Source organism: Protopterus annectens, chromosome 10.part0, assembly GCF_019279795.1.
Source record: "Protopterus annectens isolate FY-2018-M chromosome 10.part0, PAN1.0, whole genome shotgun sequence".
Lineage (NCBI taxonomy): Eukaryota > Metazoa > Chordata > Ceratodontiformes > Protopteridae > Protopterus > Protopterus annectens.
Window position 1 is genome coordinate 34156667 of NC_056744.1, and position 27628 is coordinate 34184294.

General features: G+C 42.7%; 1 protein-coding gene across 3 annotated transcripts in view; it reads right to left on the bottom strand.

Moving 5' to 3' along the window:
• Positions 1 to 4684: 4684 nt before the first annotated feature.
• Positions 4685 to 27628, bottom strand: part of CANT1 (calcium activated nucleotidase 1) — an 847030-nt gene continuing 824086 nt past the window's right edge. For all 3 annotated transcript variants that reach the window (XM_044084991.1, XM_044084989.1, XM_044084990.1), the window contains one exon: positions 4685 to 5124. In XM_044084991.1, the coding sequence (XP_043940926.1) occupies positions 4754 to 5124 (371 nt within the window). In that variant the 3' untranslated portion in view covers positions 4685 to 4753. The remainder of the gene's footprint in view (positions 5125 to 27628) is intronic.

A 27628-nucleotide genomic window follows, 5' to 3' on the forward strand; every position in this document is an offset into this window, starting at 1 on the left:
CATGGTACAAAAATACCTACTGCCAACTGAGTTTCCTGTGGTGCTTACAAACCTGCTAACTCAATCAGCACAATAATGCTGGCAAGTCCCCACCAAATGGTAGACAGTATAATGGGGTAAATGCAGCTTAGGTAGCTATAACATACTGTACAATGCAGCTACAGACAAACAAGGACACATCATAAGATACAGTATATACCTTAGTACTTTGCTTTTCTCAGTTGTACTGTACAGCTAATAGAGCAACTAGTGCACTGTCATGCTTCACAGCACTTTCCTACATCCTAGGCACAGGGGCACATACTGCACAGTGGTATTCTATGCACATCTGTGCACGAGTGAAAAAATTGATATGTCTGTTGTATATCACAGTGGACTACTGCAATCTAGGTCTGTGAATCATGCTCTTGGCACCATATTATATACAGTGTGTATGATTCTATCTGCATTGGCATACTATGTCTTTAAACAGCATGGAATGATTTATCTTGGAAAGAACTCAACCAGCAAATCCTGTTTTGATGTCCTTGAGAATTAATGGTACAACCAACTTGAAACCTGTATTGCACAACTGAGGTAATACTAATCAGTTTGCTTATTGTACTTAAGATGGCTGTATGAACTGGAACATTAACAGTCTGATGTGCTAGTACAGCATGGAAGTACTGTTTATGTTTATTTGCTTGAGCAATAACATAATTGCTCTACCATGATTTTGTGCTTATGTTGATTTATTTCATAGAAATGTACACTGTGACAGGTGCATTTTGGTACATGAAGATACTATATATGAAGCTGGAGCAGTAGAGGAGATAATTTTTGCATAAGGAGTTAATGGTGGCTAAATGGATTTGGGGAACACTGACATAGTGAATAGGAAATCTCTAACTCAAGGGGGTAATATACAATTCCATTTAATGTAACATGGCCTTTTTTATTCCCTCTCTTTCTGTATGTTTTCTTGGTCTCAACTATATTTGTAGATTAGTGATGTGTTCACTTCCAAGACTAGTCTTACGTGTGCCTATTTCCCTTAAGGTTCCTTAATATAATTATACTACTAGCAACAACTATCCCTTTCTCTTATTCTCATAATTAGCATTATTTGTTATACTGTTTGATCTCAGCCTTTTGCTTCTTTACCCGTCTGAGCTCATGCACAATTTATAAACCGTATTCCTTTGGATTTCCTAAATTTAAACTGACAAAGGCATGTTTGTTATCCTCCCCCTGATTAAATTACTTCAAGCCCAGCTGATCCAGACTACCAGCATTGTACCAGCACATCACCGTTTTCTTCACACTATACACATGGGAATAAACACAGTGATTGCATTGGTTATTTGGTGAATACAGGACTGGATCAGTTCTCAACATCTATTGGTTTAGCCATCACCTCCAAACACTTTTTCTGCATTTCTCTGTGGCAATGTAACCATGGAGTTGGTATACATAAGAAAGGGAATGAAGGGGTTGAAGGGAGTATAGCGCCCATGCTAACCATGCTTCCTGCAGGACTTTGCAATGTTATACTTGATTTCATATATTTTTCCAAGTGAACTATGCCAGCTTTAACCTGTGCACTTTTTGAATTTGAAGATTTCTCCAAAGTAGTGAGAACATGAAGTAAGTACGATGCAATGATGCAATGCCACCACAAGGAAGGAACAGGGTGTGCTAAATGCTTCTTTTGTGAGTTTAATTATTCAAATGTTATATTTAATTTCACAGTAAGTAAGATTTCCAAATACATTTTGATTTAAAGGCTAGTTTTTCAACCTTACAACTTTCAAATATTGAGTTTTTAGATTTTGACAAATCTCATATATGTGTATGTGCGTGTATGTGTTTGTGTGTGTGTGTACATGGAATATGTAAGGTTCGGTTGTGTAAGAAACATCATTATTTTATTATTAAAAATTAATACTTATTAGTATTATGTAAATGTCATGATAAATGGGCAAGGCTATGAGTTATAAAATTATACTGAAGTAAAGCAATTCATTTCTAATCAAGCAGACCCACACATGCACATCAACACTTTCCAATTACCTATTTTTGTATCTCTTAATCTGGAATACTATTCCAGTTCATCTCAGTGGGATATGGGAACTTATCAGTTTACTAAATAGGGCTTTTATTTGTGTTACACAACTTTTTATGAACAGATTGTCCCGTAAGCAGATTTCTACTGAAGTCTGAAGTAAAGTTACCAGATTTATAGAACTGTTTTGGTAGTGAAGTCCAGAGTTAAGATCAGTCAGCTTTACAGTGGAGTGAAGTGTTTTAGCAAGGTTAAAGTAATCCAGTGTAGATTTTTACTTTTGTTAATAATGCCTTTTTCAGATTAAATTAGCTCAAATTAAGTTAGCTTTAATAAGTATACTCTCTATAAGGATTTGATTTGTGTGGGTGTAGTTTATGTGGTGTTGGTGTATAGTGCACAATTTCCTTCTCTCTTTTTCGTGAATGGAGTTAAATTACAATGAGGAAAGACTAAAGTGATGGTAACTTGTTTATGATTAGAACAGTGATGCACAATATTTATACTCCAACACTGTTAAAATGTTTTTGTCATACTTCTCTAGCAATCTCTGCGGTTACATAATTATGACAATATGTTTTACTGGACACTCTAGAGATCTTACAAATGTTGCCTTATGAGTGACAATTGTCTGCTGAAGACTAGTTGATACTGTGATGGTGACAGAAGCCTCAGCATTAGTGAAAATAATAAACAAAGTTTGTTACAAGGGATGACTTAATAGAAATAATTCAGGAAACTACATATAGAATGGAACTTAAGAAGGAAGGGAAAATGTTTCCGTTTTCATGCTGCTGTTGGATCTGGACTCTGACTTGCTGGATAAAAATAATGTCAGTAGATTCAACCAAGGTTGCAACACAGAGAAAGTCAGAACCGCTCACCTTGGTTTGCAACAATGGGTTATACAGCAAGAATCTGAAAACTATATGAAAAGTATGCCCTGGTGTTACCAGACAGACAAAAACAGACCAACAGTCTTTTACTGCCAATCATGGTCTACACTGCGGTGTACTCTAAACTTGTATTTGAATGTTCTGCACAGAAATGTGAGACATACAGGAAGATAAACCCACACACCAGCTTGTAATGAAGACTGAACAACAAGTACGATACAAATACATCAAAGATAACAAATCTGTGAATCAAATACCACGCTTTAACAAACAGTTTAAATAAAGACTACAGCAAAGTAAAACATTTAATTTACTATAATTGCTCTTACTCTGTTTTCTCTACTCCATACCCATGATCGAGGAATTCTGCATAGTATGACACTCTACATACAACCAAAGAAATACCTAACAGGACAGGCACGACCAAATTGTATTAACCTATCCAAGAAGCATCAGGCATAACTCTACTCATTCAATGCCTTCAAGCTCTCTGAAGGATGGAAACAGGTCTAGCCCACCTGGAATATTTCTTAAGAATGTTAGACATGTATTACATGTGTGTGTAATGCTCAGAAATGTCAAAGACCATTTTTCATGTACTGCATTCTAGCTTCTGTTACGACCTTTACAGGATGATGCATTTTAGACTTTAACCACTTTACAAACTGCAAGAGAGATTTTCTCTTCTAAATCTGGTGTGGTATTAGCTAGGTAAAAATGATAAGAAATGGAGAAGACCAATGACTACTGGATCAGATGTGTCATTAGCTGAGGTAATGGCTAAGGTGAAAGCACACTGAGCTGGGCTTATTCATACTACCTGCTGAATGGAATTAATGGTGTTATTATTTGTTTTCTAGAGCTTTGGTTTGCTGCAACTAGCTCCACAAGGGCAACAGATGCAGGACACATTCAATTATTTGCAAGATGAACAAGATGTACAGTGAAGGCTAAAGTTTAATTTTTACTATCATATCATAAGTACTCTGTGCAAAATGTGCAAGACTGACAGCAGTTTGGTGTTGGATACAAGGCCGAAACTGCCACAACTGAAAAATCTAGTATATGCCATAGAAAGTTCTAGCAATGCATAAATGGAGACAATATTCACACTCAGGTGTGTCTCACAATGTTGTTTCCTACAATAAGATTTTAATTCAGACTGAAGCATAGATATGTACTTCATAATACCAACTGTAAACAGACTTGTCTTCAATCACTCTCCATTTTAGACAGTAAAATACATTCCAAGGTAAAATAAACCAGCTAATAGAACACAGTTCTTATATAGTTAACTTTTAAAATCCAAACTATCACTAATTTTAATAAGAAGCATATAATGACAAACAGGAAGTGAAGCACATCACCTAGAAATGTCATCTTCTTGACTATGAAGCAGGGCACAATGACTTGGCACATGTTCAGTTACGATGAAGTGGAGAGATTCTTAAAGTTACTAGCTGATATATGCTGCCAGATTAAACTGCAGATGATATATTAGCAACTGGCAAGAATCTGGCAAGGATGTTAAGAGAAATGCCACTACTCCCACCCCCCTTTTTTTTTTCCTGAAGAGCTGCCACGAGGTCCTTGACATCAACCTGAGTAAGCATAACAGCAGCTATAATGTTTTAAAAGACAGACCTCTAGGCCAACAGGGAATTTTCAGAATGGAACATGACAGGAGGTTAAAAAGGAGAAACTTGTACTTAAAAAAAAAAAAAAAAAAAAATCATTCAAATGATTGGTTTCTAATTTTCATTTTAATCCCGTTGCTATGTTACACATTTATTCATATTCAGTCAGGTAAATCTTATATAAATTCAATTCCTTCATATTTTACATCTCCAATTTTTGTCTCCTTAAGCAGGAAACGTCCATCTAGAGTGAAAGCCATGATGTAAGTTGCTATTTTCCCATTGTCCTCCTCAGATTTCAATGCCAATATTATTTGGTCATCGGTGTCCGGGATAAACTTGAAAGAGGAAAAACCATGAGTTGGATTAGCCTCCCCGATCTTGCTGACAGAGATGTCTGTGAAGTCCTGTGTAGCTTTAAGGAGGAGATTGGTTGCCCTATGCTCATCCTCTTTTTCACTGTAACGCTCACTACTTGCTCGACGAGGGAGGAAGAACCAGCGTTTTAATATATCACTCCAGCAGGCAGACTCATGTATAAGGTAACCTATGTACAAAAGAAAAACAAAACGGCAACTTGTTTACAAGGTACATGGTAAAGGAAAATGCCTGGATGTTAACATTTATTACATGACAGAAGATCAGTATTTTACAAAATCGCATCAGGGATACAGCATGCAGTACTGCTGTTGAAATTTTAAGAAGGTTTATTAAATTACTTCACACATGCCAATGAGATATAGCTAAATCTAGAAAACACTGGTAATTAATGCTTGCATCCCTCATAACGGAATATGCCCTTCCAATGCCTACATTACATTCTGCATAATATGTTCCTATAAACTACCATAAACAAAATATGTTCATTTACCATTGCAATATACCCAACAAAAGCAAACTGGCTCCTAGTCATTTTCACGGCTTCTTGCATTCTTTCATCACTTGCCTTCAAATTGCTGTACAATCAAGTACGGCCCCCTCTCTCTTTCTAGCAAACTCTTTATAAAATCCTACTCCTACTACCTCAGGGAGAGTTGCTGGTAACACACTCACATTGCAATGACCACAATTTGCTCTGTTATTGGTGGAAGTAAAAATGGTGCCCACACTCTGGAACAACCTCACACACAAAATCAAACAAAGAAAAATATTCAGTTTTCAGGAAGATCCTGTAACTCCCCTATAATGAGCCTATTGTTGTCCCTGCCTGACTCAAAGATAATGAGTAAGCAAATCCGCCCATTCATTTCAGCACCCTGAAGGACACCAAATATTGCTGCAAACGTGCAGGCACACAATATATTGAAATGAAATCCTCATTGTTTCCATTTTCTTGCATCTTAGTTTTGAGTATTTACTAACAGGTCTTTCTATACAATCCTGCCCACAACTAAGCAGCACATTCAAAATATTGTAACGTATTCAAAAGTTGGTCTAAGTTATAAATTTTAGTAATTCTTCCAAGTAGTAAAACGTCAAAAATGTTCAGATTAGTGCTGTCTAAACTGCACTACTTAGTACAGTAAGTGATACTGTATACCACTACAAAACCCCTGCAGATATTGTTTCCAATACCTAAAATAACACTGTGACCTGTCAAAAATGTTCATATTAATGCTTTATCAGTTAATACCAAGCATAGTAATCTCACTTAATGTTTCGTATAACTCATGCGTTAGTTCCTGGCTCAAGGCTGAAAAGGGTCCTTGGACCAGCTCACTTTACCTGGTAAGCAAATTCTAAACAGTTAAAAGCTGAGCTGCTATGGCAATCAAAGACAGATACAGAATGCCCTTTAAGGGAAAGCCTAGTGAAAGCATCCTCTAGAATTGTTATGGAAGAAAGCAGAATACAAGTCATGATAAAGGCTTTCAAACACCTCATTATAAATATCAGGATAATCACTCAGGCTTAGATCTGTATTCACAGAAGGGATAAAACAGTTACAAAGCAGAAGAGCAAAATAACTGATGCAAAGTAGTTTTAGCTAAGATACAATTACTGTTGGTAAGGCAGTCCAGAAAGTGACTGTGCCAAGACTAAGCCGCATGAAATTCTGTGAATTCAATGGTACCAAGACTATTTGGATGTTGCTAGTACTGGACATATCTCAGGGCAGAAGTGCTTACTTGCCATACATTTTTAAAGGCAATCCTCTCATACATTTAAGATTGCCTTATTGCTTTGGGAACTGATGCACAGTCAGAGTCCATAGCCCCTGTCCCCAAACAGATTAACTTGTGGCAGTGATGCGAACTTAAAACTTGTACCATGAGACACTTAACACCATCTTAAGTTTTTTCCTTGTTAGAAAATGTTAAATAGCCTCAGAAAATCTGACATTTTATGGCATTTTCTTAGTACCAATGACAGTGAAACTACCTTGACTGGTGAGAAAGTGTAGGAGTTCAAGGAAATACTCCAAATTCTAGTGAATCGAGTAGAACAGGGAATAGGTCAAGATGAAGGAGAATGGCAGCACCTCAAAAACGCATATGTGAGGACTATAGAAACCCATACATAGACAAACTAGGTATGGAAATAAGGTACAAAAGGAAAGCTGGTGGTGGAATGCAGAACCCATGAATTCATCAAAAGAAAGGAGGAGTGCAGGAAAAAGTGGGAGAGAGAAAAGATGGACCAGGCTAAGAAAAAATATTGGTTGGCTAACAAACAGGCTGAGAGAGCAGTTGCAGTAGTGAAGAACAAAGCAACACAGGCACTCTGCCAGCTTCAGGAAAGTGACTCAGAAGATGTTATAATGAAAAAAATAGTTATGTACTCACCATAACGTTTCATCTGAGTAGGTAAACTTCCTTTGTCAGCAACCTGTGGGTTACGGATCTGACACGGATCCGAGCTGGCAGCATACCAAGCAAAAAGATCCAAGCTCCTCCCCCTTATTCATACTACACTGCAACCTCCTTCCAATCCTCAGATCGCATTTGCCACCTGCACATAATAACAAAACAAACTAACAACCTGAGACACCTGACTCAAAGACAAAGTAAAGCTCACAAGTCCAAACCTCGAGCTCAGCTAAGTAGCCATGAAGGTCAGGGGGAAGGAGGGAGGGACGGTTGCTGACAAATGAAGTTTACCTAATCAGATGGAACGTTATGGTGAGTACATAACTTCTTTATCTGAAGTAGTTAACTTTATTTGATTAGCAACCTGTGGGACAGAGTCCCCAGCTACCCAAATCTTGGGAGGCCCTTAGGGAAGGATATTCCGGAGCACTGCAGAGCCAAAGGCAGGCCTTCCACTAGAGACCAAATCCAGTTTATAATGAGAGATAAAAGTATGAGCGGACATCCAAGGTAGCTGCTTAACAAATGTCATCCAGGGAAACTCTAGACCAGAATGCAGCAGACATTGCCATAGAACGTGTAGAATGAGCATGAGTTCCATTGGTTCTTGTAAGCCAGATTCTCTGTATGCTTGTAAGATACAACTAGAAATCCACCTTTGAAACTGATTTCCTTAGAAAAGGCTTAGCAAAGGAGCAAAATGTTGATCAGATTTACGAAAGACAGCCGTCCTGTGCAAAGAAAAATGTAACTGTGAACATCCAGCAAATGAAGTTTATATTCTCCTTTATTCTGGAAATTAGGGAAAAAGACAGGCAAATTAATGGACTGATTAATGTTCATCTCGGAAGCAACTTTTGGGAGAAAGGAGTTATTAGTCCTGAGAGATACCCTGTCCTTATGAAACACAAGGTATGGAGGTTTGATACAGAGAGCCTGAAGCTCCAACACTCTCCTGGCTGAAGTAATTTCTACCAGAAAAGCAGTCTTCCATGACAAGAACTTCAGATCAACTGAAGCTGCGGGTTCAAAGGGAGGTGCAACTAACGCCTGAAGAACTAAAGTCAGATCTCACGGAGGAGATGAATTTCTAACAGGGGGTCTCAAAAGAAAAGTGCCTTTTAGAAAGGTCTTACAAAGTCTGGCAGCAGCGAGGGAACCAAAGATGTTCCCAATATGAAAATGGGAAATGGCAGCCAGCTGAACCTTCACAGTAGATGAGCTGGCCCCTTGCTGAAAAATATGAGACAAATTCCAGTACCGCTGAAACAGGAGCGGTGAAAGGATCCAAGTTCTTTTGTGAAGTCCAAATTAAAAAACGTTTCCATTTGCTACTGTAAATCATCCTGGTAGAGGGTTTATGTGCCGCCACCAAGATAGACTTGACTCGGGAAGAGATACCGGGAGTCCTGGAAACTAGGGGAATTGGATCAACCAAGCTGAGAGCTTGAGACCGTCCAGGTTTGGAGGAGCCATTCCCGAGGAATGAGAAATCAGATCCGGAATGGGATCCAAGATCCAGAGTGGAGCTATGAGATGAGACCGCAGGCAAGGGGACCACACTTGATGACACCAGAATGGGGCTATGAGGATAATCTTGCTCCCCAACCAGCAAGCTTTCTGCAGAAATTTTGTCATAAGCGGAAGTGGAGGATACGCATAAAGAAGACCGGGTGACCAAGCATGGACTAGAGCATCTCTGGGGCTTCTCCCAAAGGAGGAATTAGAGCGAAAAACTTGCTGCACTTCGCATTGGAAGGTGATGCAAAGAGATCGCAGCAAGGCTGACCCCACTTGAGGAAGATCTGTTCCACTACACAAGGATTCAGAGACCACTCGTAAGGAAAAAGGACAGTTCTGCTCAATTTGTCCGCCAGTATGTTGGACCGACCCGGAATGTGCGTTGCTAACAGGAAGCGGTTGGTGAAGATTGCCCATTCCCAAACTCTCATGTCTTCTTGGCAAAGGGGGTAAGACCTGGTTCCCCCCTGTTTGTTGATATACCAGACCACTGACATACTGTCCGACTGGATAGCAATAGTCCCCGGAGGAAGAAGGGCATGGAGGGCCTGCAATGCCAAAAGGACCACCCTCATCTCCAGGACATTTATATGCAGTACGGTCTCGGTCTGAGTTCACGTGCCTTGGACCGTCCTGCCCGCACAATGCCCCCCTAACCTAGGTGGGAGGCGTCCATGGTCACTGTGGCCTGGGGTGGTGACATAACAAAAGGTAGTCCTTCTCGAAGGGCTCGGGATTGAAGCCACCACATGAGGGAGTTCCTGCAAACCCTGCTGAGGGGAATTGGGAAGTCTAGAGGGTGGTGTAGAATAGACCACTGGACCTGCAATGTCCACTGCAGAACCCTCATGTGCAGATGAGCGTAAGGAATCAGATTAACCGCTGCCGCCATGGACTCCAAAGCTCTCAGGACTAATTCTGCTGGGGGAGCAGGGGTCTGAAAGAGGGCTAGCACATGCAGAGTCATACTGTGAAGTCTCTGATGTTACGAAGGCCCTGGCCTGGAGGGTATTTATCCTGGCCCCTATGAAGTTTAACACTTGAACGGGCTGGAGGAAAGACTTCTTGACATTTATGGTTATCCCCAACCAGGGTGACATCCGGAGGAAGAAATCCCTGGCTAGAGAAAGTAGATACCTAGTGGGGGCGGTGAGGAGCCAGTCGTCTAGGTATGGGAAGACCTGTATTCCTGGGAGCCTCAGGTGGGCCGCTACAACTGCCATGACCTTGGTGAACACCCTGGGGGCTGTGGTGAGACCGAAGGGTAGGACCCTAAACTGGTAATGACTGGCTCCTAGCTGAAAGCGGATAAACCTCCTGGACCATCATTCCATGAGAATATGGTAGTATGCATCCTTGCGGTCTATGGAGCACCTCCAGCCCTCCTCCTACAAGAGGTGCAGGATGGATTGAATCGTGACCACCTGGAATTTCTCTTTGGCAACAAAAAGGTTCATTGTTGACAGGTCGAGAATCGGCCTCAAGTCCCTCATCTTTTTTGGCACCAGAAAGGACCTGGGGTAAATGCCTGATCCGGACTGGTCTGGGGGCACATGCTGGATGGCTCTTTTTTCTATCAGCTTTTTTATTTCCAAAGCCATGGCCTCCCCTTTGGGTGGGTGGGACATCTGGGAGGTGTCTTGAGTAAGGGGGCTTGTTGATAAAGAGGATTGAATAGCGTCTGGATATTATCTGAAGCACCCAGCGATCTGTTGTGATCGACTCCCATTGAGCCAGGTGCCTTGAAAAACGTCCCCCCGACTGCCTCCAGAGAGGAGCAGTCGGGCACCCCCCTCAGGGCTGCTGTGCGGGTCGGTTGGAAGGGGGTTCCTGTGACCCGAAGTTCTACGGTCCCCCTCTGCCTCTGGGCCAGCGTCCACCTTATCCCCTTCTGCCTCTGGGGGAGAAGGAGTCCTAAGCGTTCCGGGCCTGCTGAGATTTCCGGAACCACATCTTCTTCTGCCCTCGCTGGTTCGTAGAGAAGGACCTTTGAGGGGTAGAGATGCACATTCCGATGGCTGACAGCATTTTCCTGTCTTTCTTGCTTTGGACCAGCGTCTCGCGGACGGTCTTCCTGAAGAGGGTCAACCCGTCAAAGGGTGCATTCGCGAAGGACGCCTTGAAGGGTTCCGAGAAATCGCAAAGTCGAAGCCAAACATGATGCCTTAAGGCGATACCAGACCCGCTAGCTCTAGTGGCTCCTTCCGTGGCATGGGAAAGTAGCTGCATAGAATTACTGGACACTGACTTGAGAGTGGCCATACGAGCCGAGAAAGTCTGTTTATCCTTGGCCGACGTGGACTCTGGGGGAGACTCAGCGTACTCTTTGACCAGGTCCCGCTGCAGTCCGATTACATGGGCCAAGTAATTCAGCGCCCTTATAGAAAAGGTATCTGAAGCAAAAGTCCGCTTTCCAATATGGTCCATTGCCCGAGACTCCTTGTCAGGGGGATGGACCGATGAACTTTCCTGGGAGAGTTCCTTTTTGATGGCCGCCGCCACCACCATGGCATCAACCCTTGCTCCACGAGGTTCCGTCTGCAGGGGGACTGAGAACCTTATCGGGCCTTCTAGGTATCAGTTCTACAGTGTCCGGCTCCTTCCACGCCCTGGTGGTAATCAGGTTGACCAGGGGGTCGGCTGGGGGCACACCCAAGAGGCAGATGGGCCTGTGTCGAATGCTTCCAGGAATACCGACTTGTCCGAGGAGGGTTTTTGGGTGGACCCCCCCCACCCCTTTGGCAGAGTATTTCCATAATATCTCCAAAGGAGACATAGTTGGGGGGTGATTTGGGGGAACCTCCCCTTCCTCCAAATCTAAGGGACTTGGGGGAGGCCAAGTGCCTCCTTTTGCACAGGTGTTTGTGAGGGACCTCCTCGGGGGGACTGTCCTCGGGGGGGGGGGCTCACCCACGGGTTCATGTTCCTCCAAGGGAACTGGCTGGGGCGTCAACGACACAGGCTGTCCCTGGGGGGGACTGAATGATGGAGGACAAACTGAGCTGTGAGGGAGTGGACCCTGAGGAAAGAGTGAGGGGGACTCGATCCTCCAGAGAGAACCCTCTCAATCACGTCAATCGCCAAAGGGGAACCGGCCTCTTTAAGACAGGTGGCTGGGGCCCTCGGATCCGACGAGGGGATCAGTGTCGGAGCTGAGAGGATGGTGTGCTCTGACCGCAAAGGAGCACAAGACACACTCACACCCCCCCCCCCCGATCAGACTCCCAGCTCTTTACTCCTAGAGCTTGGATAGGAAAGTGGATCTAATAAGCTTGAGGGCATGCCAGGCGTCGAGGTAGTAATAACCCATTGGCGCCGACCCCCTGGCTCCATGGCTCCTCGCATCTGAAGACTCCGAAGTCCGATGGTGGATCGGGGGGAACAGTGGAGCTGAACTCCCCTCCAGAGGGGGGGGGGCAGCAACACTCCCATCTGCAGCTGAGTTTGCAAGAATCGACGCATCATTCTGTCCATATCTGCCTCTGAAATGCTTTGAGTAGACCTGGAGGAAGGGGCAGACGTGACAACGACCTCTAGGCTGGTCGGGTCTCCTCCTCCGGCTCCGGGGAGAAACGTGGCGAATGTAGCCGTGGGGACGAAGGCTTAGGCACTCTTAGTGGAGAAGAGACCACCTTCACAGGAGGGGCCGAGGGGTCCAATTCGGCCTGCCGGTTGCGACTTCTCTCTCTCTCTCTTATTCTCTCTCTCCCTTCTCTATTTTTTTATCTTTCTTGGCCTCTCGTTCTCCTTGAGACAAGGTGGGAGGGTGCGACCCGGACAGGGGAAGAGGGGCCAGTTGGCTGGGCAGCCGCAGCAACGGCTGTCACTACTGAGAGGGAAGGAGAAGAAGCTGATTCCTCAGGTAGACCACCAGCCAGAATTAGCTTGTTCTTCCTATCCTTTAAGGCTTGAGAGTTAAAGGCCACACAAATCTGGCAGCCTGAGGAAAGGTGCATAACCCCCAAGCAAATCACACACTGAGTGTGACCATCCGCTGGCGACAGCTTATGGCCACACTCAAGGTCACTTTGTGACTATCAACCATACCAGAGACACACACACACAGCCACACGCGCGCACCTGAAAGAAGGAAAAATATAGGGCCTACAAAGGGATAAGAAAAGTACAGTTTTGTACCTACCATAAATGTAGATGTCCGATAGGTATGCATCTGCAGTCATAACATATGGGTTGTCCTGTCTCAGGCAGCCCTTCGGTCGGCCGGATTCCAAAGTCTGGGTCTGGCCTCGGCTGGTGTCGCACTTTCCCTGACGTCAGAGCGTCTGGGGTATAAAAGCATCAGCCGACGCCATCTTCCTCAGTTTTTCTTGCCCCAGATGCCAGGTGCCCTCTATGAAGGCTAAATTTGGATAAAATGCCAAAAAGTTCCAAACATAATGCAAAAATATATACATATATATATATATATATATATATATATATATATATAAATCTATATACAAACAAATACACCATAACAGATTCCCCCAGCTAGCTAATGAAGAGGTAAGCACCCTAGGAATACCACAGAGGGAAGGAGGAGGGTAAACCTGACTGCAGATGCATACCTATCGGACATCTACATTTATGGTAGGTACAAAACTGTACTATGTCCTTCAAGGATGCATTTGCAGTCATAACATATGGGTAGAATACCATAGCCAATCTGGGGGTGGAGGTACTAGGAAAATGATGGTGTAGTTAAGAGACCCTGCAGGACTGCTGTAGCAAAACCTGCTCTGGATCTGGAGTATAAAGGTAAATTGTAATGCTTGGCAAAAGTATGCACAGAGCTCCATGTAGCAGCTTCTAAAATGTCCTTGGTAGCCACCCCTCTTAGGAAGGCTGTAGTGGTGGCTGTGGCTCTCGTGGAATGAGGCCTAATATTCACAGGAACAGTCTTTCCATGAAAGGAATAGCAAAAGCGAATGCAATTTCCTATCCATTTTGAGATCGTCTGTTTGGAAATTGCTTTTCCTTGTGTCCCAGCAGCATAAGCTACAAACAGCTGGTCAGTCTTTCTGTAACCTTTAGTTCTGTCCAAATAGTAGCGTAATTGTCTGTGGATATCCAGTGTGTGTAGAAGTTTCTCCCCTTTATTTTGTGGATTTGGGAAGAATGTAGGCAAATGAATTGCTTGGTTCAAGGATACTCTAGATACCACCTTTGGCATAAAAGTTGGGTTGGTTCTTAATGAAACTCTGTCCTGATGAAAAATAAGAAATGGCTGCACTGCCATTAAAGCTTGTAACTCAGATACTCTTCTTGCTGAAGTTATGGGCAGAAGGAATGCAGTTTTCCAGGATAGAAACTGTGGATCTGCCGATGCTGCTGGTTCAAATGGAGGAAGTGTTAGTTTTTCCAGCACAAAGTTGAGGTCCCAAGTAGGTAAAGGTGGTCTCCTTGGAGGATTGATGTTTTTGATTCCTCTGAGAAATTGTCTTAAGAGAGGATGCGAGTAGACAGGAGGATTTACATTGTATTCTGCTGAAATTGCTGAGGCATGTATTTTAATGGAAGAATAAGACAGGCCATTGTGGTACAATTCTGCTAAGTATTCCAGTATATGTGACATGTTCATCACTGTCACATCAAGGCCTTTTGTTGTGTTCCAAATGAGAAATAGTTTCCATTTTGCTGAGTATGCCTTCCTTGTGGAAGGGCGGCGAGCTTCCATAATAATGTCCATTACCCTCTGGGATAAGCTGTCCTGGGAAGGAGTCATGGTATGCTCCAGGCAGTTAGCTGCAAGGTCTTTAGGTTGGGATGCAGGATCTTGTAGTTGTTCTGCGTCAGAAGAAGAGGCCATAATGGGAGAGGCCACGGTTTTGTCTGTGACAATCTCTTCAACAGTGGGTACCAATGCTGCCTTGGCCAGTCTGGAGCTATCAGGATCACTTTTGGCTGTTCTGCTCTGATCTTCAGTAAAACCTTGGACATTAATGGGATTGGTGGGAAAGCATAGACTTTTCGGGCTTTCCAGCTGAAAGAGAGAGAGTCCACCTTCCATGCTTGTGGATGGTATGTCCTTGTGCAAAAAATTTTCAGTTGATGATTGTGGGGTGAGGCGAACAGATCTATCTCTGGCCTTCCCCATGTCTGTGTTATGAGTAAGAAGATGTCTGGGTGCAGCATCCATTCTTGTGCATCCATGGTAGTTCTGCTTAAGCTGTCTGCTAGAGTATTGTCTTTCCCTGGCACGAACTGGGCCTGTAGTTGTATATCGTGCTTCAGACAAAGATCCCATAGATTCATAGCCAGTCTGCATAGAGGGTAGGAATGCGTGCCTCCTTGCTGGTTTATGTACCACATAACTGTGGTGTTGTCTGTCCTTATTAACAGGTGGCCCTGTTGAAGGAAAGGTTTGAAAGCCTCGATTGCATGTATCACTGCCAGCATTTCCTTTTGGTTTATGTGCATTTGCAGCTGCCCTTGAGACCATAGCCCTTGGATACACTTGCCCTCCATGTGTGCTCCCCAACCTCGGTCTGAAGCGTCCGTGGTGATGGTTTGGTTTGCTTTTGGTTTGAAGAAAGGCAACCCTCTGTTGGTCTGGCAGGCTTGAGCCCACCACAGGAATTCCTTTCGAAGGCAAGGTATGATTGGAATCAGAGTTTCCAAGCTGTGACTGTGCTGAGTCCATACACTCCTTAGGTACCATTGCAATCTTCTCATATGTAGCCTGGCTTGTGGAATTAGTATTATGCAGGATGCCATGAAACCCAGGGCCTGCAGGATTTTCCTTGCAGTTAGCTGAGTTTGTCTTGTCAGATTCCTGAAGTAATCTGGAAGTTGTTTCTGTTTTTCTTCTGTGAGAAAGGCCATTTGGGTGGTTGTATCTAGATCTGCACCCAAAAAGGTTATCCTTTGGGATGGTACAAGTCTTGATTTTTGGATGCTGACTGTGTATCCCAAGGCCTGTAATAGCTGGATGGCATAGTCCAAGTCCTTTAACAAATTTTTCTTGCTGTCCGCTTGTATCAGGCATTCGTCCAGATATGGGTAGATTTGAATCCCCCGAAGTCTGCAGTGTGCAATTACTGATGCCAGGCATTTCGTGAATACTCTGGGTGCAGTAGATAAGCCAAAGGGCAATGCTGAGAATTGATAATGCTCTGATCCTGCAAGAAATCTGAGGTGTCTTCTGCAACTTTGTCGAATGGGGACATGCAGGTATGCCTCCTTGAGATCTAGAGTCACCAGCCAAGACTCCTTGCCTAGCATGGGAAGAAGCTGCTGTAGGGTCAGCATCTTGAATTTCGGCACAATGAGGTAAGTGTTCAGTGATGACAGATCGAGAATAGGCCTCCACTGATTTTCTTTCCTTGGAACAAGGAATAACCTTGAATAAAAACCTTGGCCTTGTTCTGAGAGAGGAACCTTCTCTATGGCTTTCATTTGTAGTAATTTGGTGATTTGTTTCAAAGCCTCTGCCCTCTGATTTGGTGGCAGGTCTGGCATTCCTTTTCTTTTTGGCAATGTGTGGAAATGGAACCTGTAGCCTTTGTCTATTATTTGCAGTGTCCACGAGTCCCTTGTAATGTAATGCCAATTTTCTGAAAATAAAGAAAGCTTTCCGCCCAATGGTGCTTCTAATTGAGCCCTGGTTGGCGGAGTCAAAAATAAGTCATTGTGTTTGTCCTGGTGTAGTAGTTGCTGTTGCTGTTCCTGCACTACCTCTCTGGCTTGGTGGCTGCCACTGACGGCCTCTGTAGTGGCCTCTAGCTTGTCCTCTACCTCTGGTACGCCTGTTCCTGCCTCTCTGTGATCTTTCTGAGTCCGGAAAGGACCAATTCTTAGTAGGCCAATTTCTGCTGAATCTCGGTGGTTGTACCTGCAGAAAGTCCTTGACTGTTTGCACAGATTTTGCCTTTTCTTCAAACTTCTTTAAGACCTCCTGGGCCGTGGAACCAAATAATTTTTGTTTTTCCATTGGTGCATCCAGGAGCTTAGCTTTAACATGGTCCGGTAGAGATTGTTCCTTCAACCAGGCATGCCTCCGTATAACTGCCTCTGTCATTGCTGACCTACATGAAGCTTCCAGTGCATCATAACCACATTGCAAAAAATGGTTGCTAACCTGCTGTGAGTTATGTACCAGATCCTGAAGTGATTTACGGTCAAGGGGCTCAGAGGAGGAAAGTTTCTTATACAATTCATCTAACAAATACTCTTGGTACTGAATCATATGGAATTGACAATTTAATGCCCTCATAGAAAGAGTTGCAGAAGTATAAACTTTCTTTCCCCATCGCTCTAAAGCTCTAGATTCCCTTTCAGAAGGTAAAGGATTTTTAGCAGTGGCAGCTGCAACCCCTTTTGGGCCCTGTGAAATGGTTTCTGGGTCTGCAGTGTGGGCCTTGTACAGGTGAAAATGAGAATCCGGGACCCTGTAGTACCTATCAGGTTTGGCAGGAGCCGGAGGGAGAGAATCAGGGGCTGTACTAGCATCAGAGTACACATCATCAATAACATTCAAAACAGGAGGTATAGCCAAAGGCCTATGCTGAGGTAAATGCAAAAAGGTCCTTAATCTTTTTCTGGAATCAGAAAATTCCTGGCCCTGCCATTGGAAGTGTTCTCTCATAGAATGCAGTGTCTCACCAAAAGAAAACTCTTCTGGAGGGGAGGCCGAAGGAATAGATTCTTCAGCATCAGAATCCTCGTAGGCCGAATAAGCCTCCTGCTGGTGCTCTGACAACACAGATTCATCTGTAGACTCATCTGAAGAGTGTGGGTCAGAGGGCTCAACCCTGGGCCTTTTGTCTGGAGGTGGAAGAGAGCCCCTGTCCGGGTGAGGTTGAGAACCTCTAATTAAGGAGATAAGATCCTCTGCTAGGCTGAGAATTTGAGTGCTGGTAGAAGGCCTCTGAGAGGTAGACTTGGGAGGCAAAGCTTTGGCAAGTTTGGCAGCTTTAGCCCTAGAGAAGGCCTTAATGGACATGGATGCAGGGGGTCTGGCTGCACCACGTGCAGGGGTGGACTTGTCTAAAGGAATGGTGTCAGACATGTCCTGGACACCAGTTTCCGTTGGTAGTTCAATAACCGACTCGGCCGGAGCCTCCGAGGCCGAGGTAGTCGGTTGTAAGGTTTCGGCAACAGGAAGCACCGAGGACTCGGTTTCAGCCGAAACAGAGACACTCGCGGTAGGTCTGACCGAGGTTTCAGCCGAAACCGCGGGCCGCGAGGGTCGGTCCTTGTCCTTCCGTTTTTTAACTACATGTGAAGTCGGAGTCTCCGACGGCATTTTATATGCAAAACTAGCCCCAAAATATTCCTCTGCAAACTCCGACCAACGCCTAAGCGTTCGTCGGTTGAAGGAAGCACAGGCAGAGCAGGCCGAGACGTCGTGGTCAGGGCCTAAGCAAGGGAGGCAGTAAGAGTGGAAATTCTTATGAAGTATTTGTTTCCCACAAGTTAAACAATTATTTACTTTATCTGACATCGGCTGAGGCAAGAAAGAGTCCCCAACGGGGTACTTAGCTTTTTCGAAGTCTTCGGTAGCTGAATCAAAGGAGCTGGCCGACCGGCACTTGCGAACTGCTTCTGCTTCGGGCACCGTGCGGCAAGAAAGACTGAGGAAGATGGCGTCGGCTGATGCTTTATACCCCAGACGCTCTGACGTCGGGGAAAGTGCGACATCAGCCGAGGCCAGACCCAGACTTTGGAATCCGGCCGACCGAAGGGCTGCCTGAGGCAGGACAACCCATATGTTATGACTGCAGATGCATCCTTGAAGGACATCTACCAAAGGTAAAGGGGAAATAAAGGCTAGGTAGAAGGAACACCCAAAGAAAGGTATTAAAATACACTCACACACCAAGTAAAGAAGACTAAAAGAAAAATTTGAAGAAAAAAATTGCTAAACTTGCCTGGAGCTCTAAGAATCCCGTGCTAGGCAAAGCCGCTGCAAACGAGATCTGGGGATTGGTAGGAGGTTGCAGTGTAGTATGGGTAAGGGGGAGGAGCTTGGAGCTCAGATCTTTTTGCTTGGTATGCTACCGGCTTGGATCCGTGTCGGATCTGTAACCTACAGGTTGCTGATCAAATGAAGTTAACTACTTCAGATCTATCAGGATGCAAGGTATAGACAGAAAGATGAATACAATAGTTATCAGACACCCTTCTTAAGGGGATGCCACAACAACTTGCTCACCAGTCTATAGGTCGTCAAAGGCAGATGGAAGGAGTGGTTCCAGCAGCTTTTGAGTAAAGAAAATGCATCAGACACAGCCTGCAATAAAAATCCTAGAAGTAGTAAAAAAAAAAAAAAAAGGCACTAAAGAAAATGAAGTCAGGGAAAGCAGCAGGCTCAGATGAGGTCACAGCAGATAATGATCAAGATGTTGAGTGAGTTACGGGAGAAACAGCTCCTTAGGGTACTCACAGCAGTATGGAAGATAAAGGTGTATTCCAGACTAGTGGGGAATAAGCATACCAGTGTCAGTGTGCAAGAACAAAGGTGACATTCATTACTGTGGGCAGTATAGAGGTATCAAACCCCTTGAATTACCGCATGAAAGTTCTAGAGAGGGTGACTGTTTAATGAATATGCAGAGTAGTAGAAAGTAACATGGGAGAAAAGCAGTTCATATTCCAATCAGGAAGTAGCATAACCGATCAGATGTTTGCAGTGAGAGAGAGAGAGAGAGGGAGACAGAGAGACAGAGAGAGTTGAGAAGAGGTCATGAAGAAAGAGTCCAAATGGGCATTCCTAGACTTGGGAAAGCATATGATCAGGTTCCAAAAAAAAAAAAAGCTGATTTGGCAGTCCTGCAATGGTTCAAAGTCCTAGAAACATTGGTTGAATTAATGCAGGCTATGTACAAGGACACAATAGCACAAATATGAACAGACTCAGAGGGGTTTCCTAGTGGGAGTGGGTGTACATAAGGGTTCCGCTCTGAGCCTATTGCTGTTCATACTGGTGACAGACAATATTTGCAAAAAGGGAGGAGGGAGCAGATCAACAAAGTTGCTGTATGCATACGATAAGGTGCTACAGGCAAATTCTGAGCAAGAACTTCAGCAAAAGATAGGGAAATGGAATAAAACTGAAGGCACGTGGGATGAAACTGAGTACATATAAGACAGTTGTAATCAAAACAAAAGATGGAATCAGAAGAAGCTGAGAACTGAGGCATAAGAACAAGCTGAGAATTCAGACAGAAGGGAAAATAATGGAACAGGTTAACAGCTTCAAGTACCTGGGTGGGGTGTTTGAGGAGAAGTGAAGTCTGAAAGAGGAGGTCAAAGACAGAATCAAAGGGGCTGCAGCCTAATGCCAAAGAATGTCAGGGGTACTGTATGACACAAGAATGCTAAGGAAGTTGAAAGGTAAGGTGTACAAAACAGTGATGGCACCAGTACTACTGTACAGTACAGAAACCTGAGCAGTGAAGGCAGAGCAGTTGAGGAAGCTGGAGGTGGTGGATGGAAGTGCCGGAAACTGGTGGTAGGACACACACTGTGAGACAAATTAAGAAATGAAGAAATCACAGCAGAAGCCCAAGAAGTTCGAATTGCAGAGAAGATCAAAGAGAACAGACCACTGTGGTTTGGGCACATGTGTAGGAAAGCAGGAAATTGCTGAAGAACTACAGGTCTGTTAGCTTAACAGAGACCAGGTTCATCTTTTCCACCTTTAGGACTCAAAGATGACAGAATTCTTTCAGCATGGCACATAACTGTCTTCTAGGCTACCCAACTCCTTCCCTTATTCCACACTTCTGTGCACAGACAGACCTCTCTCCAGATCTGTTAGCCCAGAGAAGGTAGAGCACAAATAAAGAAGAAACCAAAGGAAACAAAAATCTCTGTAGCAACTCTGTACCTATACAGGTTGTCCTACACATCTACAACTGTATCTTTCATATTTGATGACTGGTCTATCTTCCTCTAACTCTAGGACAGAGTCTCAAGCATAACTTACTACGTGGATCACTGCAAAGGTTGGTGGTCTCAAATTTCAGCACCTCCAGAAGGACTGGAACTGGATATATTTGAGCTACAAATGTTTTACAAAGAAAAGGGAGACTAATACTAATTGTATAATATGACAGTAGAGAACAAGACCACAAGGCTTTGAATCAAGATTCAGTTCACGTCATGCTAACTGCCAGAGTGACATTATGCCTGGTGAAGAGTGCGAACCATAAAGGCAAAAAAAAATCTTTTTGGCAAAAGATACAAGAGCAGTGGACATTCTAAAAGTAGCATGCTATCTTGTCTAAGGAAGACTAAGCCTATTATGATGCAAGGCACAAGACCAATAGAAAAACATCTCTAGTAAACTCACACAGTAATTACCAAAAGTCACAGATAAGCTCCTTCCAACAGACTGAAAACAACAGGACAGCCTGGGGTTTAATATAAGGAAAAGTACTAGGTCAGTAACAGGGATCTCTAATAAGAAAGCAGAATCTGGAAATTACGCAGAGAATGAGGAAGAGGCGGTAGGCTACAAGCAATTCACTACTGAGACAACAGAGTCAGTCTTCGATGCCCAAATGCAACATAAGGTGCAATGCCAGTATAGGAATTCAACTAAGATGAATATTGTAAGCCAACAGCATATTAATTAAAAGGCAATATGCAATCCAAGAGCCTAACAGAATCAGAGTCAGCCTGAGGATGATCATCTCAATCCAAGATGAAAAGGAATAAAAATGGAGTAAAAAAAGGGGGGGGGGGTTGACAAAGACACCTCTGCCTTTGAGACATAAATGCAAGGTCTAAAGGTGTGAAGGAGCAACTCCTGCAGGGATAACACTCTTGTCTGACAAAAGTGCAGAATGATGAAGTGTAAAGGTTTCAAATGGAACAATAAACTAACAATGAGGCAGGGGGAATACACTGTCTTGTAAAAATAATAGAATACATATACAAAGTCATCTACAAAGGGAGAATATTAGAGAACTCTTCAAGAATGGGAACCTGTACAACAAAGGATCTAATGGCAATAGAAAGCTGTTCAACCCAAAGCTTCTGAAAGTCAGGGAATTAAAAAAAAATTAGCCAACAATTTCAAAAGAACAAAGTTATGCCACAGGCTATGCAGACTGAAGACAGAACAGAAAATGGGCACAGCCAAAATGCTATTAACCAAAATAAAAAAAACAATCAAAGGTACATCATGCTTCCTGTAGGTACCAGACTTCAGAACACAAACTCAACAATAAAACAAGGATGAGACAAGTAAGCAAAGATTCCACTGCTGTATAGCATCCTCAAAGGGGGACCAAGACAAATATTTATGGAGGAAGGAAGTCTTGCCTAAATAGCAGAGAAGGAGGACTTCTTTTACACTAGATCCTAAGCGATAACTTCAGGCCACTGGATATGCAGAATGTGGCAAGGAAGGGAAGGAGCCCATCTAAATTACTCGAAAGGGGAAAAAAATGGCTGACAAAACAATGTCAAAGGAAGAGCAACAGTGCAAGACATAGAAATTAAGCATAGAATATCTAAGAAGAATTAGTCTGAAATAATCTAACAGTGAAAGTCGATTTTCTAGGCCTGAATGCAACATAAGGTGCAAGGCCAATAACAAAAACTATCAGCTAAGATGAATCTGGTATCAAAGATAAGAATGCCAAACTCCTGAGGGATCAATGTTGCAGAAAAGGAACACTGCCCAAGCTATCCTGAAAAGAAAGAGGGCACAAACTGCTAAGGATACAAGAGGCTCTCACTCAGAACAGACGAACTATGGAGCAACTAGGTAAACGGACTAAGGTATAATATAAAAACTACTAACGTTCAGTCTACTTTTCCTAGTGCATCTCCCTCAAAAAAGTATATCATCTCAGATCTAAGTACAGGTATGTGTGAGGTCCCCTATCTAAAACTTTGGTTCTGATGGGAAATGCTTCAGAGGAGATGAAGATACCCTTCTATATCACTGTTGCGGTAGCCAAAACGAAGGGATCACTCACCCTGGGCAGCCCAACACTCGTCCGTACATCATATTTATGCTCCATGTACAGATGCAACTACCCTGAACTTTGCTGCTAGTCTGAATGCCATTATTGCTAGTTGGTCTGGTTGCCTTGTTGCTGCACTGTTTTGTTGCTGGCTCTTACTTCTGCTCATAGGGCTTCTAAGCTCCAGGCCCTTATGGCCATTTCTTCTTTTTTGTTTTTTTTCACAGGGACAGTGTGTCCCTTTGTACTAATCTTTCTTTTATGCCTAAGGTAGTAAATGAGTTGCCCTTGAATCAGTCAGTACAACTCCCTTTCTTTTTTCATTCTTGTCAGCCTGCTAGTGAGAGGGTCCTGCATACTTTGAATTTGCACAGACAGCTCAGGTACAATTTGAATAAAACTAAGGCCATTCATATGCCTGATCAGATTTATGTTTCCTTTCATTCCAGTATGTTGAATTTGGCTGTATCTGAGCAAACCATCTCCTCCAGTTTGTCTATGGCCATTTCCTGTTGTTATACTTTTCATGGCAAATCTCTACTTCTGTTAGAGCTCATTCCACTAGGGCTGGTGCCTTCTTCAATGGGTTGGACACCAATTCCATCCCTGAAGCTGCTACTCGGTCTTCTGTGCCTACCTTTAGTAAGCATTATAAGTAAGATATAGTTTCTAGGGCCGCAGCAGGTTTTGCTGAAAGCATTTTGTCTAGGTTTGTTGATGGCTCTTCTCAGCCTTCCACCTCCCATTCTGTTTCTTGAGCTTTTTTACTCTCCCTTCTGTTTAGGATACTGCAACAGTTATAAAGGAGGACATAGTACAGTTGTGTAAAATCTTACCATAACAGTGGTCCTTCTCTTCATTATTGTAGTATTCACTCCCTCCTTCCAACTCCCTCTTGTTTGTTCTGGTTTTTGTTTTAGACTGCCTTCTGGCTGGGGTTTCCTCTTTTTGTTCTGCATTTTTTACTTCTGAGTATGCAAGGCTCCTTTGCCCTATGGAGACTGTTCTCTTCTGGGGCAACTCAGTTTTGGGTAGTTGCATCCATACATCCCTTTTATGCCCTACAGTCAGCGCGGGGAGCATAATGTGACCTATGGTGCATATAAGATCATCAGGGTTTTGTATATTGGCAGAGCATTTGGCTGCCTTGGGCAGGAGGTCCCTTCTGTTTTGGATACTGCAAGAGTGAAGAGAAAGACATTTAATGTTATAGTAAGATTTTACACAACTGTACTTTCTCTGAAATTCATGAGAAGAACAACCAGGTAGAGTACTGTGCATAAGTGATACCAGACTTAACGAGTTGAAAGGCCTAGTCCTCTTAAAAAGGGAATGAAGGTCAAATTATGAGGGCCTGTTGTAAGAGAAACATCTTCCAGAAGACACCATACATAAGGATCAGAACCACATCCCTTAAGACAGAAGGGAACAGCACTGTATGGATAGTAACAATTACTGTAGACACTCAATGAGATCAGAGTCTCCAAGGATGGCATGGACCAAGAGGGACCATGGCAACTGAATCTGTATCTGTCCCTAAAATGATTGAAGAAATAACGATATGTAGTGTAATAAAATCAACATTATTCTGAATATACAGAATGCCTGAGACTATGTCCATACAGCAGTGGTCTGAACACAAACTACTAACTGCTTAGGCATAAACCAGACAGATAATGTTCACCAGTGACGGGAACTGACACTGATGGTGGAAGTCTGAATCCTACGCCTTGCCTTGTACATGATAAAACTCAGGGTATATATACATCCCTGTTAAAATGCCAGGTTTTTGTGATATAAAAAAATGACGCCACAATAAATCATTTCTAAACTTTTCTGTGACCTATAACCTGTACAATTCAATTGAAAAACAAATCTGTTACAGGAAAAAATATAAAAAAATAAAAAATGTACAATAAGCTGGTTGCATAAGCATGCACGCATTTAAACTAATACTTTATTGAAGCACCTTTTGATTTAATTACAGCATTCAGCCTTCTTGGGTAGGAGTCTATCACAGCATGGCACATCTTGACTTGGCAATATTTGCCCACTCTTCCTTGCAAAAGTGCTCCAAATCTGTCAGATTGTGAGAGCATCTATTGTGCACAGCCCTCTTCGGGTCACCCCACAGATTTTCTATTGGATTTAGGTCTGGGCTCTGGCTGGGCCATTTCAAAACTTTAATTTTCTTCTGGTGAAGTCATTCTTTTGTTGATATGCATGTATGCTTGGGGTCATTGTCATGTTGAAAGGTGAAATTCCTCTTCATCTTAATCTTTCTAGCAGACACCTGAAGGTTTTGCGCCAAAAGTGACTGGTATTTGGAATTAAAATAATTCCCTCCTCCTTGACTAAAGCCCCAGTTTCAGCTGAGGAAAAGCAACCCCAAAGCATGTTACTGCCACCACCATGCTTCACCTTGGGGATGGTGTTCTTTTGGTAATGCAAGGTGTTGTTTTTACGCCAAACATACCTTTTGGAATTGTGGCCAAAAAGTTCAACCTTTGTCTCATCAGACCATAACACATTTTCCAACATGCTTTTAGGAGACTTGATGTATTGTTTTGCAAGTTTTAGCCAGGCCCAGATGCTTTTCTGTGTAAGAAAAGGCTTCCGTCTTGCAACCTTACCCCATAGTCCAGACATATGGAGGATATAGGAGATTAATGTCACATGTAGTACACAACTAGTACTTGCCAGAAATTCCTGCAGCTCCGTGTTGCTGTAGGTCTCTTGGCAGCCTCCCTGACCAGTTTTCATCTTGTCTTTTCATCAATTTTGAAGGGACGTCCAGTTCTTTGCAACGTCACTGTTGTCCCATATTTTCTCCACTTTTTGATGACTGTCTTCATTGTGTTCCATGGTATATCCAATGCTGTGGAAATTTGTTTGTACCCTTTTCCTGACTGATACCTTTCAACAATGAGATCCCTTTGATGCTTTGTAAGCTCTCTGCGAACCATGGCTTTTGCTGTAGCAGGAAACTGAGTAAATGTCAGGAAAATCCTACTAGGACAGCTGAACTTTGTTTAGGGTTAATCAGAGTCTCTTTAATTAATCGCAGGTGTGTACCCAAGAAGACTGAATGTTGTAATTAAATCGAAAAGGTGCCTCAACAAAGTATGTGCTTAAGGGTGTGGACACACAACAAAGTATTAGTTTAAGGGTGTGCACAGTTATGCAACCAGCTTATTTATTGTACGTTTTTTTATTTTTTATATTTTTTTTCCCCTAACAGATTTGTTAGTTTTTCAATTGAATTGTACAGGTTATAGGTCACATTAAAGGTGGGAAAAGTTTTGAAATAATTTATCGTGGTCTCATTTTTTTATATCACAAAAACCTGGTATTTTATATATCCGTTTATATATATATATATATATATATATATATATATATATATATATATATATATATATATATATATATATATATATAGAGAGAGAGAGAGTATCCTTTTTAAGAAAAACTCTACAGATAGACCCTATTCTGCTCAGGACAGGCAAGGGGATCAGAGTTAAACTAAAGAATGAGTCAGAAAGAGAGATACCTGTGAAAAAGATGTAATTTTGGGTTAATATATACTGGGCATTTATCAATTTGAATAGATTTATTTTATATTCTAGCTGCAGTTAGAAGTCAGGATGACACGTAAATACTAGACATCCTGGAGTATTTTACTAAATGTACTTGTGTAAGAATATGAAGGCATGTGATCTAAGTAGACAGGAGATTTATGACAACATGACCAAGACTTTATTTCATGCCCATTGTTAGAAAAGAAACATTTTTTTTCAACTTGCAAACATGTCAAGCAAGAGTGAACAAAACAGCTAAACATCTCAATTTCATCTGCCTGGTCAAAGGAAGAGCACAAGATGAAATTCTTGGACACTCCTTGGTATATGAACACAAATATAATTTGAAATTGTAAACATTAAGTCATAGAATACATTGAATGTACCCCTTGTACAATAAGGCTTTACAGTCTTGCATTTAGTTGAAACTGGGTCTTCTTGTTTCGTATATGCAACAGCTATACACAGAACACCATGTAAACAATCTTATGAAATATTAAACTTGGCTATATCACTTAGAAGTACTTGTTTTATTAGTATTTTTTATTTTAGTTCGGACTGAACTATTGATTTTCAGACAGCTTAGGGTCTGGTCTCATGGTCCATCTGATTCCTTTTGGATTGAACTTATTGTTTTGTTTTTGTATGGTTATCACAGACTACAGCTTCAGCATTGGCTCTTCTTATTTTTTTTCCAGACTGGTTGTTTTGGTTCTTAATGCTGAGTGTTAGTTGTAAGGATTGGTCATTATTTGTATTCCTGTCTGGGCCTAGATTCTGGACCGGAGACACGTTTGGTTATTTTGTTGTGAGTATTACTTTTCTATTTTATTTTTTAATACACTTATCCATTAGGATTGGTTATATTCATTTTTTGCCACTCAGCTTACCTGACTTGAACTGTGTTCCCCTGTGGTTAGGAAATGTGATGACTTAACTTTTGTTAACTCAATCATGTGGTCTTGTTATATCACCAACATAGAGAATGTATTTCAGTGGGGCTGAGGTTCAGGATTGACCTCAGTTTTTGGCCATTTTTTGACCCCGCCCCTATGGGGCTGTAAGGTGGCTCTTGTTTACATCAGGTTTACTTATTTTGGTAGACTAGCCTATCAAGGGTTGCTCTCTGTTTTGACTCATTACTATGCATGAGTTTTGTCAATCATGATGTGTGACCCTTTGTTTTCTTTAAGTATATATTTAGTTTTCCATGT